General features: G+C 41.8%; 1 protein-coding gene across 3 annotated transcripts in view; it reads left to right on the top strand.

The window, feature by feature from the left end:
* Nucleotides 1-14,062, top strand: part of SULT6B1 (sulfotransferase family 6B member 1) — a 33,738-nt gene that overhangs the window by 3,528 nt on the left and 16,148 nt on the right. For 2 of the 3 annotated variants that reach the window (XM_023216338.1, XM_023216337.1), the window contains exons 2-4: nucleotides 6,381-6,486; nucleotides 7,457-7,569; nucleotides 12,133-12,222. In XM_023216338.1, the coding sequence (XP_023072106.1) occupies nucleotides 6,402-6,486; nucleotides 7,457-7,569; nucleotides 12,133-12,222 (288 nt within the window). In that variant the 5' untranslated portion in view covers nucleotides 6,381-6,401. Of the gene's footprint in view, nucleotides 1-6,287; nucleotides 6,487-7,456; nucleotides 7,570-12,132; nucleotides 12,223-14,062 lie in introns of those variants that run through there. The other variant, XM_023216336.1, reaches the window with a different exon arrangement.

Raw genomic sequence — 14,062 nt, 5'->3', positions numbered from 1 at the left:
AGGAAGGAAGGAAGGAAGGAAGGAAGGAAGGAAGGAAGGAAGGAAGGGGGGAAGGAGGGAAGGAGGGAAGGAGGGAAGGAGGGAAAGAGGGAAGGGGGGGAGGGAGGGAAGGAAGGAAGGAAGGAAGACTGAAAAAAGAAGAGGGGAAAAAAGCTTAAAGAAATGATAACAAGTTTTACCAACTTGGGCCTGGCAGAGTGGCTCCTGCAAAGAACAGTGGCAAGAAGAAAATGGACCATTCTGCCATCAATGATGTGATGACCCGAGAATACACTGACATTCACAAGCGCGTGTATGGAGTGGGCTTCAAGAAGTATGCCCTCAGACACTCAAAGAGATCTGAACATTTTGCCATGAAGGAGATGGGGACTCCAGATGTGTGCATTGATACCAGGCTCAATAAAGTTGTCTTTGCCAAAGGAATAAGGAATGTAAGGAATGTCCCATACCGTATCCACTTGCAGTTGTCCAGAGGATGTAATGAGGATGAAGATTCACCAAATAAGCTCTGTACTCTGTTACCACTTTCAAAAATCTACAGACAGTCAATCAGGCACGGTGGCTCATGCCTGTAACTCCAGCACTTTGGGAGGCCAAGACAGGCGGATCACCTGAGGTCAGGAGTTCAAGACCAGCTTGGCCTATATGGTGAAACCCCATCTCTACTAAAAATACAAAAAATTAGCTGAGATCACACCACTGCACTCCAGGCTGGGTGACAGAGAAAGGCTTTGTCTTGGAAAAAAAAATCTACAGACAGTCAATGTGGATGAGAACTAACCACTGGATATTCAACTACATCAAATATAGTTATAAAATTGCCTTCACAAAAAAAAAAAAAAAAAACAGAAATTGTAAGAAAGACTAAAATAATTGTATAGAAATGTTATGATTTCTGCAGGAAAATATATATAAACTAATAACAGTATTGCACAAAGCTTGACATCTCCATAAATATTTCTTATACACTCTGAACCACACTATAGATTTCACAAACACATTTTGAGATAAGACACATTTTGGCCACAAGGTTTAGAGCAGGAAAAGTGTAGACTCCAGCAGAAACTTTTACCAAGGGTCCTTTAGCGACAGTACCTTCCTGGTCCTAGCCTGGTTTACTAATTCTGACAGAGGAATGCAAATGACTAGAAAGATGTGCTAGTTCTCTCCAAAGCACAGAAGCAGGCTAAAATCCCAGTCTTCTGTAGTGGCCTTAGGGACCTCCACTTTAACAAATATGTACTAGGTTTGCTGTACGTTCTCCCATCTTCACCTTAAAGCCTAGACATTTCTTTCCACATTTTCTCCTCCTCCTCCTCCTCCTCCTCCTTCTTGTTCTTCTTCTTCTTCTTTTTTTGTATATGTCTATAGACTGGAAAAAACAAAGGAAAAGAAAGTAAGAGGGCATGGTGTCTTTAATGCCAAGGAAATAAACTTCATTTTATTATTATTATTTTTTGAGACAGAGTCTCACTCTATCACCCAGGCTGGAGTGCAGTGACACAATCTCAGCTCACTACAATCCCTGCCTCCCTGGTTCAAGCGATTCTCATGCCTCAACCTCCCAGGTAGTAGGGACTACAGGCATGCACCACCACACTCGGCTAATTTTTTTTTTTTTTTTTTTTTTTTTTTTTTTTTTTTAAGTAGAGACAGAGTTTCACCATATTGGCCAGGCTGGTCTCAAACTCCTGAGCTCAAGCAATCTGCCTGCCTCAGCCTCCTGAAGTGCTGGTATTACAGGCATGAGCCACTACACCCAGCCAGAAAGAAACTTGAAATAAGCCTCCCATGCAGCTGCCTCTGGGGCATGAGCCAGGCCACAGCTGGCAAAGCCTGACAGGTCAGCAGTAATTTATCTCCAATATGGATAAGACACAACGAGCTGAATAGGAAGCTAGGACTTCATACAACATGAGACCCACTGGCACTCATAGGTATGACAGTACAAATATATCACATGATACAGATTATTCTGTAATTATTCATGCTGTTTCCCTCCATTATGCTTTCCAGACAACTGAGTGTTGAGTATGTAGAATTGTAAGGTTAGCAGGTTGACCTAAGCCTAGGCAAACTAAGAATCAGAGTTCACATTACCAATCCCAAAGAGCCTCCTAAATCCTCCTATAATTACAGGCATTAGTGTCGGAACAAGATCCAACCCATTGTCTTTTTAAGTGTTTTACTCACTAAGAAGCAAGCCAACAACAACCATGTTTGAATCAACGTCTTAAATTCTACCTGACCAGAGGGAAACAGACTCTTTGTAATGTAAGGGTAATCTCACTAAGCAGATTGGCAAGGAGTTCAGTCCTGCTCCTCTTTTCTTTTTTGGGGAGTGAAAATCTTAAATATACCTTCGCAACTACAGCTAATATCGCATTATTATGTAAGGCAAGAAGGCCTTCAAGTGGGAGTGATGTATAGAAATATAAAAATACTAAGATATTCAGATATTCTGATTTTACCTTTTCATATACTGCTTCTTTAAAAAATAAATATTCATCTACATAATGAAACCTGGATACCAGTGCCTAGCTAGGAACCCTCTCTGGTCAGTTCTTTTCCCTCTGTAAAATGGAGATAAAAAACTACTCTTACACATCCACCACCTGCCTCTCACTTTCTGTTGACATAGAGAATTTCCTCAATTCCAAGATGTACTTGTTTCCGTATGTTTACATTTCAGAAATAGGAATGCATCTTACAATTGATATATATATATACACAGAGAGAGAGAGAGAGAGAGAGAATATACTGTTTGTCCCAAAATGCTGTTATTAGATAAAATGTTTTAGTGATGCAGGTTTTTTCTTGACTGCTTAGCCAGCCAGAAACCTCTAAGACTGGCAACTCCCCTGCCCAGGCCCTGGGCCCACTGCAGGAGGCACCCAGCCCACCCAGCTGCACTTCACTTGCGCTCCCACCCAGATCCAGTGCTTGCGGCGGGATCCACACTCAGCCCGCAGCTGGGCCAGTGATGCCACAACCTGCTTCCACCTTGGGCAAATGGTGTCTGGATGAGGGGAACATGGTGACACTCAAACAGGGATGTCAGCAACCCCAACCCCCAGAGGGGGTGTTACAGCATGCGAACAGCTCTTTTAGTCCCATTGCCCCACTCCAGCCTGCTGCTCCTGGGCTGGCCTGGCCCTGCCACTCCTTCCTTCATGTGGGGTGGCTGCCCTACACCAGTGGAGGGCAGGGGATACAGTATTACAGTTTTTTTCGTACCCACCTTCAGGCTAAGGAGGACTACCTGCCTTAGGGTGGTGGACCACCCTCTTCGAGTCCCCTCTCTGCTGAGAGCTGTTCCGTTGCTCAATAAAACTCTTCTTTGCCCTTCTCACTCTTCAGTTTACAGCATAACCTCATTCTTCTTGGATGCAGGACAAGAACTTGGGATCCTCCAAATGTGGGAACAAAAAAGGCTGTAACACTGTGGCCCTCCACCTGCTGCTCCTGCCTGCAGCCACCCCACACAATGGAAAGCAGCAGCCAGGCTGGGCCAGCCCTGGAGCCATGGGCCTGAGTAGGCAGGGGACTGAATGAGGGGACACAGTCAGGCTGAGGCACCAGGCCAAGCCGGGCCCAGGCGGGGATGTGCCATCCTGTGTCACTAGAACCCAGGATATTTATTGCCCTTGTGGTCATAAAAATCTCTCTCCGCAGAAAATAAGATTTTTTTTTTTTTTTTTTTTTTGCAGTGAAAAATTCCCATGACCTTGTTTCTCATAGCAGGTAAAGAAGCACCAAAGAATTCACTGGCACTAACAATTAAACCTGTGCCCTCTGAGATCTCATGGTAAGTGTCTTTCTGCCTGAACTTAGCTGTACTGCCTGCATTCCAATCCTAGCCCCTCCAAAGCCTGACTCTGCAACTGTAACCAGGAACCTCAGCTTTTAAAATATTTTTTAATCACTCACTTCCTTTTCCTGCCCTCTTACTCCTTCATTCCCTCCCTCTCTAGACATTCTCCTCTGACAATGCATGTTTATCTAATTGTTTTCTTGGTTAAAAAATTCCAGAAGCTAATCTTAAAACAAACCAGATGCAGAGCCCCAACTGCAGAATCCACTCGTGCTTAAGGGGAGTCGCAACATTTTCTCCACTACCATTGGGCTGAAATCAAGATAATGCCAACCAGACCTCCAAACAGGCAATTACCCAAGATAGCCATTGAAACAAGACATACAGACCCTGCATCCTGTACCACTCCCACATGTCTGCCATGCATTTCCCCCTTAAAAAACCTATGGTCAATATTAAAATTTAAGGTGGTACTTTAGAACACTAGTTCACCATCTTCTCTGTTTGCTGGCTCTCTGAATAAAACCTGCTTTTTCTCCCACCAACCCTCACCTCTTGTCCTCTAGAAGTCACTTAGCCACTGTGGCCTCAATTAACCTAACTGCAAAAGGTAGCAAAGCAACACCCGTTTCATAAGGCTGTTAGGAAATTACATCAAATCATTCCTGTAATCTTAGCAATTTGGAAGGGGATGTGGTACATGCAAGTACTCAATAATGTTAGCTATCCTTTTAACTGATACATGAATGATGGTACAGCCAGGTAACTAAGCATAACTAAAAGTCATCTTCTTAACTGGTTAACATTGGTTAAGAGAAAGGTAAATACAGTGAAAAAAATTACCTTTGGAAAATGGAAGAAGGGTAAGAAGAAAGATGTGGGGAAGAGAATGGGAGAGAAATAAGAAGAAATATATAGTCTATGTTTATAGATATTTGACTTATCAAGAGGCCAAAGCGTAAGTTTTGACCCAGAAAATGTACCAGATAGGATATAGGCTAAACTGCTATAACTTTTGAGTAATTATAATTGTAATTGTTGAGACTCCAATAATTCAGTGGCTCAAACAAGATGAACAATTATGCTCTTTCACATACGGGTCAGAAGGAGGCTTGTTATACAGTTTGAGTCGTGGGAGGGTGGCTCTGTTTCTCAAGGCCATCTGGTGAGCCAGATTTCCTCAGTGCTGCTTTCCTCCAAATTAGCAAATCTGACTTGTCAACACAGTATCTGCCTTCCAGGTATGGGGAAGGGACTAAAGAAGATTGGAGAGCCATCAACTTCCTGTTTTAGCCACAGGGCCACACCAAGCTGCTGGGAGATGGGAAGTATGAGCCAACTTATCCAAAGGAAAAAGACTGCTACAGAAAGACTCTACCCTAGGAAATGTGCCAGGGAGAAGCAACTTCCCCAGCATGCACATTAAGAGACACAATGACATAGTCTGACCTTCTGGGGGCGCTACACTAGAAAAGGGAAGAAAGCCTCAGATGGGCATGCGTACAGCTTCCTAAACACACTGCACATGCTCACTTCCTGAGGGTAAGGAGGGCAGCCCACTCTAAGGGAAGAATCATGGGAAAGGGGTGTGAGATACCGGAAGTGGGCCAGCCTGTGAAGGCCTAGCATCAAGGTTAAACATTGTACTTGCTCTTCAAGTCACCCACTTGGATCTCTTCTAAGTGTACTTTCCTTTCTTTCCTGCTCTAAAGCTTTTAGTAAACTTCCACTCCTGCTCTGAAACTTGCATCAGTCTCTTTTTCTGCCTTATACCCTCAGTCAGTTCTTTCTTCTGAGGAGGCAAGAATTGAGGTTACTGTAGACCCGTATGGGAAAACTCAGATACATTTCCACTGTTAACAATTTTACATAAACTTTTAGAGATATATTATCATTAGCTCAGAGTAACACAACTAGTAAATGGTAGAGTCAAGGTTCAAACTCAGGTCTTTAGACTTGTAAATCTATTGAGCCAGTAAATGAGAGTGCCCAAGACGGCCCCCAAATTTGGTCTCTTTTCCACCCCACCAAATTACCTCACAATCCCATTGCTTCCTTTCACACCACATAGGATATGTGTAAAAATGTATCAACCCAGGAGAGAACTGAGATTTCATTCTGTGAATTTCTAAGAGAAAAATTGCGTGCCTGATTCAATACCTATTTGTTAAATATTTAATATATATTTTCTTCTATTAGGATATCCCATTCTTACTTTCACTGGGCAGATTGCCTAAATGGTTATGTAATCAACCCTTGGGGTAATATTCCCTGATCATCAGCCTGTTTTGCACCTGTGGTTTAGCTTTTGCCAGGAGGATATGCAAAAGTTGAGGGAGGGTGGATGAGAATTAAATGATTTCTTTTTCATGTACCTGGGAGGAGCCCTTTATTCCAGCCCCTGCCCAACTCCATTAAAAGCAATCACTCCCCCTGGACAGCCACAGAGCAGGTTCATTTGTAGGGAGCTACCATGGCTGATAAATCCAAATTTATTGAGTACATTGATGAAGCTTTAGAAAAATCTAAAGCAACTGCACTTTCTCGCTTATTTTTCACCTATCAGGGGATTCCTTACCCCATCACCATGTGCACCTCAGAAACTTTCCAAGCGCTGGACACATTCGAAGCCAGACATGATGACATCGTGCTAGCATCTTATCCAAAGTGCGGTAAATAACAAGTCGTTTCCTACAAGCACACTTCTCATAGTGAGTAGGTTGGGGAGGGTGTGAGACAAAGGTGGGACGAAGGCGGTTCCTCATTGCAGGAATCTGACTGAGCGTCAGTGAGGAGGAGGGCCGCTGTGGTTAAGTACGTAGGTTATATAATCAGTACATAGAATTGCTAGATTAAAAAATCCCAGTGTCTGAAGGAAGAGCTCTGTGCGGAAAGGCCATTATGGAGGATGGAGAGCGGAAGGGGATGGTTGACGGGCCTGGAAGGGAGTTGCATGAATGTGGGAAAATCCAGTTGGCAAGGAGAAGTGACAGTAGCAGTGATTTTGTCTTGATTTCTGGCTGGACAAAAGCACAGCCACTTCTATACTTTACATGATGATTTCCATGTTACAAATTATTTTTCAGGATCAAATACTGCTCCGTCAGTTTCTCCAATCACTTTTACAAAGATCCTTCATCAATGGAAAATAAAACTTGAAGAATCTAAATTATCCTGCTTTCTACCATTTCCTTTTGATTCTTTTTACTGTTGTTTATTAAAGCCAACCTCATTTAATATGTTTTTTCTTAACTGATGCTATTTTCATAAAATCAAACTTATAGATTCCTGTAGAAAATACATATTAATTTAATGTAAAATAATATAAATAACTTATAATAAACTTTCTATAACGTAACATTGTTCTATAAGAAACATATTCTAGATTCGAAATGAAGCATTGTCCCTTGTTAAAGGAGACATCTGAGAAATAAGTTGAATTTTATATAATTATAGGTTAATGCTGTTTTCCATCAAACCATTTGTTTCCATAGCCCAAGTTATTTCAAACACAGAAGAACTAAATATACACATCAGGGAATGGTTGTAGATTTTAATTTTTATCATGTATATGCTAAAATAATGTGCTTTTGTTACATCAAGACTCTGTAATGAGTTTTTATTCTCTGATTTTTCTGATAGGTTCAAACTGGATTCTCCACATTGTCCATGAATTAATATTTGCTGTTTCTAAAAAAAAGTATGAATATCCAGAATTCCCAGTTCTTGAATGTGGGGATTCAGATAAATATCAGGTTAGTACAAACAGCCTTTAACTTTACAGCAAATTATCATAGAAAGATTTCTTCCAGTTTGGAGATTCTTTAGTTTTCAGTTTAGAAAGTGCAATACTAATAATTATCACAATTTACTGTGTGCCTACCATATCCTCAGCACTGTTCAGGTATCATCTCATTTTTTGAAAAATAACCTTATTACCATTTCACAAAAGATAGAACTGCTAGGGACTTGCCCAATGTCAAGGGACTAATAAATGATAGAGCCAAGATTCGAACCTGTTTTCTAGTTTGAGCTTTTAACAACTATACTGTATAGCCAGCCTGTTTTTGTTCTTTTTATTTTAAGTAGGGGGAAAGTAAGCTGAGAAACCTCAGGAAATGAACAGAAAAGCCTCATCTCTGAAGACATGGACCTGTGCAGGATGGTAGTAGGAATCACCAGTCTTTTCCTAGTAAGGCATGATTTTTTTTTTTTTTTTTTTGAAATGGAGTCTCATTTCATTGCCCAGGCTGTAGTGCAGTGGTATGATCATGGCTCACTGCAGCCTTGACCTCCTGGGCCTAAGCGATCCTCCTGCTTCACCCTACTGAGTAGTTGGGACTACAGGCACATGCCAGTACACCTGGCTAATATTTTTAAATTTTTTTTATAGAGACAGGGTTTCATTTCATTGCCAGGCTGGTAATGAACTCCTGGGCTCAAGTGATCCTCCCACTTTGGCCTCTCAAAGTGCTGAGATTATGGGCATGAGCCACCGCGCCCAGTGATTTTTGATTTCCCTATCTCAGTTATGATTCGTGTGTGTGTAAGGGACGGGAAGAAATCAAGCATTAGCTAAGAGAATAAGCCACTGATGTGTGTGAAGGGGATAACAGGTCACCCTAGCTGTTATTACTTACCTTTCCAATACAACTAACTGGGACTTGGGTGAGAGATAGGATGTTCTACTCCCTGCCCAGGGAAGGCAAGAAAGGAGTGGGAGGAGGATCTGCCTCGGGACTTCAGTGCTTGGACAGAAAAAGGACATGGAAGACAGCCCCTCCCCACTCCTAGACACACCAGAATGCAGCTGGGAAGCGAAGGCTGTATTCAAGGGGGAACCACAGTCTCAGTAAAACTTTCAGAAATGTTCACCAGCAAGACTCCCAACAGGCAGACAGAACTCAGTTACTAAGCATAAAGCCACTGGATTGGGACTTAGGGAACAGCTTCTGGAAGGTGACTAAGACGGTGGCATGATGACAAATACAAACTTGAAAGTTGGAACCTAGGTGGAAGGAAGTCCATTTCCAAGGATTAGGCCAAAGTAGCACAAAAATACATGGTAAAGGAGATAGGTGTTCAGGGACTCAGAGGAGAGTGGTTTGGGGGTAAGTGCCGAGTCCTGGATCTGGTCGGCAAAAATAGACCAGAGAGGGTCACTTGGGCCAAAGCAAACCTGATGAAGGCTCAGCCAAGATGGGCCCAGGAACCTAGGATGGGCCAACAGGGGCAGTAAGAAGCTTTGTCCTAGGTAGGAAATAAGGAAAAGCCCCATAGACTTCCCCTGTCCAGGTCTTTGCATAACCTTTTACTAAGGAGAGTGTTTAACATCATCTTTAGAAATGATGCCAACATTTATCCAGATTTCATTTTCTCTCTCTCTCTCTCTCTCTGTGTGTGTGAAATGGAGTCTCACTCTGTAACTCAGGCTGGAGTGCAATGGTGCAATCTCCTCTCACTGCAACCTCCACCTCCTAGGTTCAAGCGATTTTCCTGCCTCAGCCTCCCGAGTAGCTGGGATTACAGTTGTGCACCACCACGACTGGCTAATTTTTTGTATTTTTAGTAGAGACAGGGTTTCATCACATTGGACAGGCTACTCTCGAACTCCTGACCTCAAGTGATCCCCCCCCACAGCCTCCTAAAGTGCTGGGATTACAGGCGTGAGCCACCACGCTTGGCCAATATGCCCTTTATTTTTAAATGGAAATCAGTGAAATGAACTTCACTTAACAATTATTTGCTTTACAGAGAGCTTTTCTGGAATACATATTTTTCCTTACATAAGGTATCTAGAGAACTTTTCTGGAATACATATTTTTCCTTAAATAAGGTATCTAGTCTTTGCTCACACTTGGGCTATATTATACATTTTAATGAACATAGTAGTATATATTATGTAGCTATCTAATTTTATTACAATTGACTTCCATTTTTCCCTTGGGTGCTTTTCTAATCCTTTTAGTAACTTTACCATTTCTCATGTGTCTGTACATGATTTTTGGCCATGAAGTTTCGTGGAAACCACACTCTATAACTTAATCTGAAAATAATCACCTGTACAATTTTGCACAAAGTGCTTAAAACCTCAAAGCCTGTTCTTAATCTCTAAAATGGGGGTTACAATATCTACCTGAGAGGATTGTTGTGAATGAGTATGAATGAGTATGAAAATGCTTCAAATGTTTAAAAGTACAGTTTGAGGCCGGGCGCGGTGGCTCAAGCCTGTAATCCCAGCACTTTGGGAGGCCGAGATGGGCGGATCACGAGGTCAGGAGATCGAGACCATCCTGGCTAACACGGTGAAACCTCGTCTCTACTAAAATAATGCAAAAAAACTAGCCGGGCGAGGTGGCGGGCGCCTGTAGTCCCAGCTACTCGGGAGGCTGAGGCAGGAGAATGGCGTAAACCCGGGAGGCGGAGCTTGCAGTGAGCTGAGATCCAGCCACTGCACTCCAGCCTGGGCTACAGAGCCAGACTCCCGTCTCAAAAAAAAAAAAAAAAAGTACAGTTTGATGTAAATGAGATTTTACACTGCTAGTCACCACTTGGGCCCATATCATTGATTTAAAGTGTGTTTTATTTTTAGAATTTCATTTTTTGTCCCCTTGCTTGAGTTGAGATCTCCACTAAGTTTTTTTTTTTTTTTCTTTTTTTAGATGGAGTCTCACTGTGTTGCCCAGGCTGGAGTGCAGTGGTGCGATCTCAACTCACTGCAACCTCTGCCTCCCGGGTTCAAGTGATTCTCCTGCCTCAGCCTCCTGAGTAGCTGGGACTACAGGCAAACGCCGCCACACCCAGCTAATTTTTTGTATTTTTAGTAGAGACGGGGTTTCACCATGCTGGTCAGGATGCCCGGCCTCCACTAAGTTTTTACAGAACAATTGGCTACAAACATCTGAATATCCTTTTATCACTTACAATGAGTAGTTATATTGTAGCTGCAACCAAGCAGTGAGTGACCTCTACAGATGTGGGACTAAAAACTTGAAGCTTTACTTCCCTGCATAACATATACTAATGGTCTGATTGTAAGTGAAAACCCTTAATCCTGGCAGATTAAATAGATAATTTTATCTTCAAAATTATCTATAGAAATAGATTACAAAAAAAGAATCAATCACCTTAGTCCATATACTGACAATATATTTCTCTCATAAAACATTTCTCAGACATTTAAGTAACTCTGCACTTTCAGGTTCCATTGAGATATTTTATTGCCTAGAGTTTTAGCTGGTTAAACAGAAAGATTTAAATGTTAAAAATGGATTTGCAGGAACTGTGGAAAGACTTCACTATTTCTGTTAAAGACCTTGAATATAGAAGAGATCCAAATTAAGTGAAAGTGTATATTTCCTTTTTTTTTTTTTTTTTTTTTTTTTTGGAGACAGAGTCCTGCTTTGTCGCCCAGGCTGGAGTACAGTGGCACAATCTTGGTTCACTACAAGTTCTGCCTCCTGGGTTCACACCATTGTCCTGCCTCAGCCTCCTGAGTAACTGGGACTACAGGTGCCCACTACCACGCCCAGCTAATTTTTTACGTTTTTAGTAGAGATGGGGTTTCACCGTGTTAGCCAGGATGGTCTCGATCTCCTGACCTCGTGATCCGCCCACCTCGGCCTCCCAAAGTGCTGGGATTACCGGCATGGGCCACTGTGCCTGGCTGAAAGTGTATATTTCAGATTATGAGTGGTCTTGAATAAAAGGGATTTGATACGATTGTGGGAAAAGGTAATTTTTTTAAAAATTACAAAAATGATTGGGAAATGGTAAGCAGGGTACAACAAAGAAATTCAAGAATATTTTAATTGTTTGTTTATCTATGATTCTTCATTCCTCATCTCCACAAAGTAAGAAAACAGAAATAAAGAAAAATTGGCCAGGCGTGGTGGCTTACGCCTGTAATCCCAGCACTTTGGGAGGCTGAGGCGAGCAGATCCCCTGAGGTAAGGAGTTTCAGACCAGCCTGGCCAACATGGCGAAACCCTGTTCTACTAAAAATACAAAAATTAGCTGGTCGTGGTGGTGGATACCTGTAATCCCAGCTACTCGGGAGGCTGAGAAAGGAGAATTGCTTGAACCTGGAAGGTGGAGGTTGCAGTGAGCTGAGATCGCACCGCTGCACTCCAGCCTGGGAGACAGAGTGAGACTCTGTTTCAAAAAAAAGAAAGAAAGAAAAATTGAAGGAGGAGGAGAAGATATAGTGACAGTAGTGCTGGAAATTGTCATTTAGATACCAAACCTAGGAGTCATTCAACACACACACACACACACACACACATGCACATTTTCACCTTTTTGTGTATATTTTTAAGAGAATGAAAGGCTTTCCATCACCAAGGATTTTGGCAACTCACCTCCACTATGACAAATTACCTGGGTCTATCTTCAAGAATAAAGCCAAGGTGAGTGTCCTTTCCTACTGATAATTCTTTGAAATTTCTGTGTATAGATATTAGTTTTTGGAAGTATAACATGAGTTTGTTCCTCCTCATAGAAGCTTAGTAAATGAAGTGTGACATTTAATTTTTTTGTTTCTTTCTTGACGTATATTTGCTATAGTTGCAGTCAAGTCAAATGCATTTTCAACAAGGATATAAAACATATGCATAGAATAAAATGTATTTTATAATGTTTTATAGTGAATAATTTTCCGAATCCCGCTAGAATATTTAGAGTGTTTCAAAAACACACAAAAAAATACAATCTAGTAAAATCAGAAAAAAAAATTGTTCCTTTGTTTCTTCCTGGTGAGCACTATTTACCTGAGGCCTAAAACTATTTTTTCAAATATATTTAAAAATTTTATAGAGACAGCATCTCACTATGTTGCCCAGGCTGGCCTTGAACTCCTGGCCTTGGGAGATCCTTCTGCTACCAAGGCCTCCCAAAGTGGTGAGATGACAGGCATGAGCCACCATGCCTGGCTAAAACTGTTTTATTTTTGAATTTCACATATAGTAACAAACTTCACAGCATGCATACAGAACTATATGTGCTTTGGCTGTTCTTACCATTTGTTTAAAAATGTTTTTTTATTAATCAGTATTGATATACTTCTTGTAATTACTAGTTTTTACCCAACTCTTTCTGTTTCCTCTCACCTGGTCTCCCCTCCATTCCTTATTTCTTGGTGCCTTTTTTCTGTCTCAGAAGAAAATGATTTGAATTAGTTACAATCAAGATTTAAACTCCCTGCAGGGTGTGGTGACTCATGCTTCTCATCCCAGCACTTTGAGAGGCCAAGGTGGGCAAATCACTTGAAGTCAATAGTTTGAGACCAGCCTGGCCAACATGGTGAAACCCCATTTCTACAAAAAAATTACTTTTAATGGCAAAAACCCCAATTACTTTTGCACCAACCTACTAAAACTAGCCAGGGGTGATAGCACGTGCCTGTAATCCCAGCTACTTGGGAGGCTGAGGTAGGAGAGTCACTTGAATCCGAGAGATAGAGGTTGCAGTGAGCCAAAATCTCACCACTGCTCTCCAGCCTGGGTGGCAGAGCAAGACCTTGTCTGAAAAAAAAAAAAAAAAATTAAACTCCTGCTGAACGCTAGCAAGAATGGGAGACTAGTGAGATAAGAGCAAAGAAAGGCAAAAGAGGAAAACTGTTAAGATAACTACAGTTTCAATGGTAAGAGACAGGAGGGGAAGCAAAATAAGAAAGGAAGAGTAGGAAAGCAAACCTTAGGGAAGTGGAGGTTTAGAATGAGCAGCTTTGTGGCCATGATACAAGAATCCTAGTAGCTTAAAATGGGAAAATATCTTAAAGGTCATCTGTGCTAATTTCCATCGAGTGTTTGAATTCCACTAAGCAGCTGGACCATGATTGAGCACCTCCAATGATAAGGATCTCCGGTATCCCCTAAGCCAGCTTTGAATAGCGCTGTTAAACAGTTTTTCCTTGTATTGTGTATTTGTAAAGACTGAAATACCACTTTAACACATAATTTCCCCCGTTTAATGCAGTTAACACATTTTTCCTTAGAGTCTCTATAATAAACAGAGCTGAAGTAATTTATAAAGCGTTGGACTTGGGGCACGCAGGCTTTTGAACACAGTTTCACATTTGTAAGAATACAAGGGCAAATAGAGAGCAACAGGGACTGGATGCAGTGGCTCACGTCTGTAATCCCAGCACTTTGCGAGGCCGAGGCAGGAGGATCACTTGAGCCCAGGAGTTCAAGACCAGCCTGGGTAACATAGTGAGACCCCCCCCCGTCTCTTTTTTTTTTTTTTTTT

This window comes from Piliocolobus tephrosceles, chromosome 15 (assembly GCF_002776525.5).
Source record: "Piliocolobus tephrosceles isolate RC106 chromosome 15, ASM277652v3, whole genome shotgun sequence".
In the NCBI taxonomy this organism is placed as follows: Eukaryota; Metazoa; Chordata; class Mammalia; order Primates; family Cercopithecidae; genus Piliocolobus; species Piliocolobus tephrosceles.
This window is presented reverse-complemented; position numbering and strand designations above follow the sequence as displayed.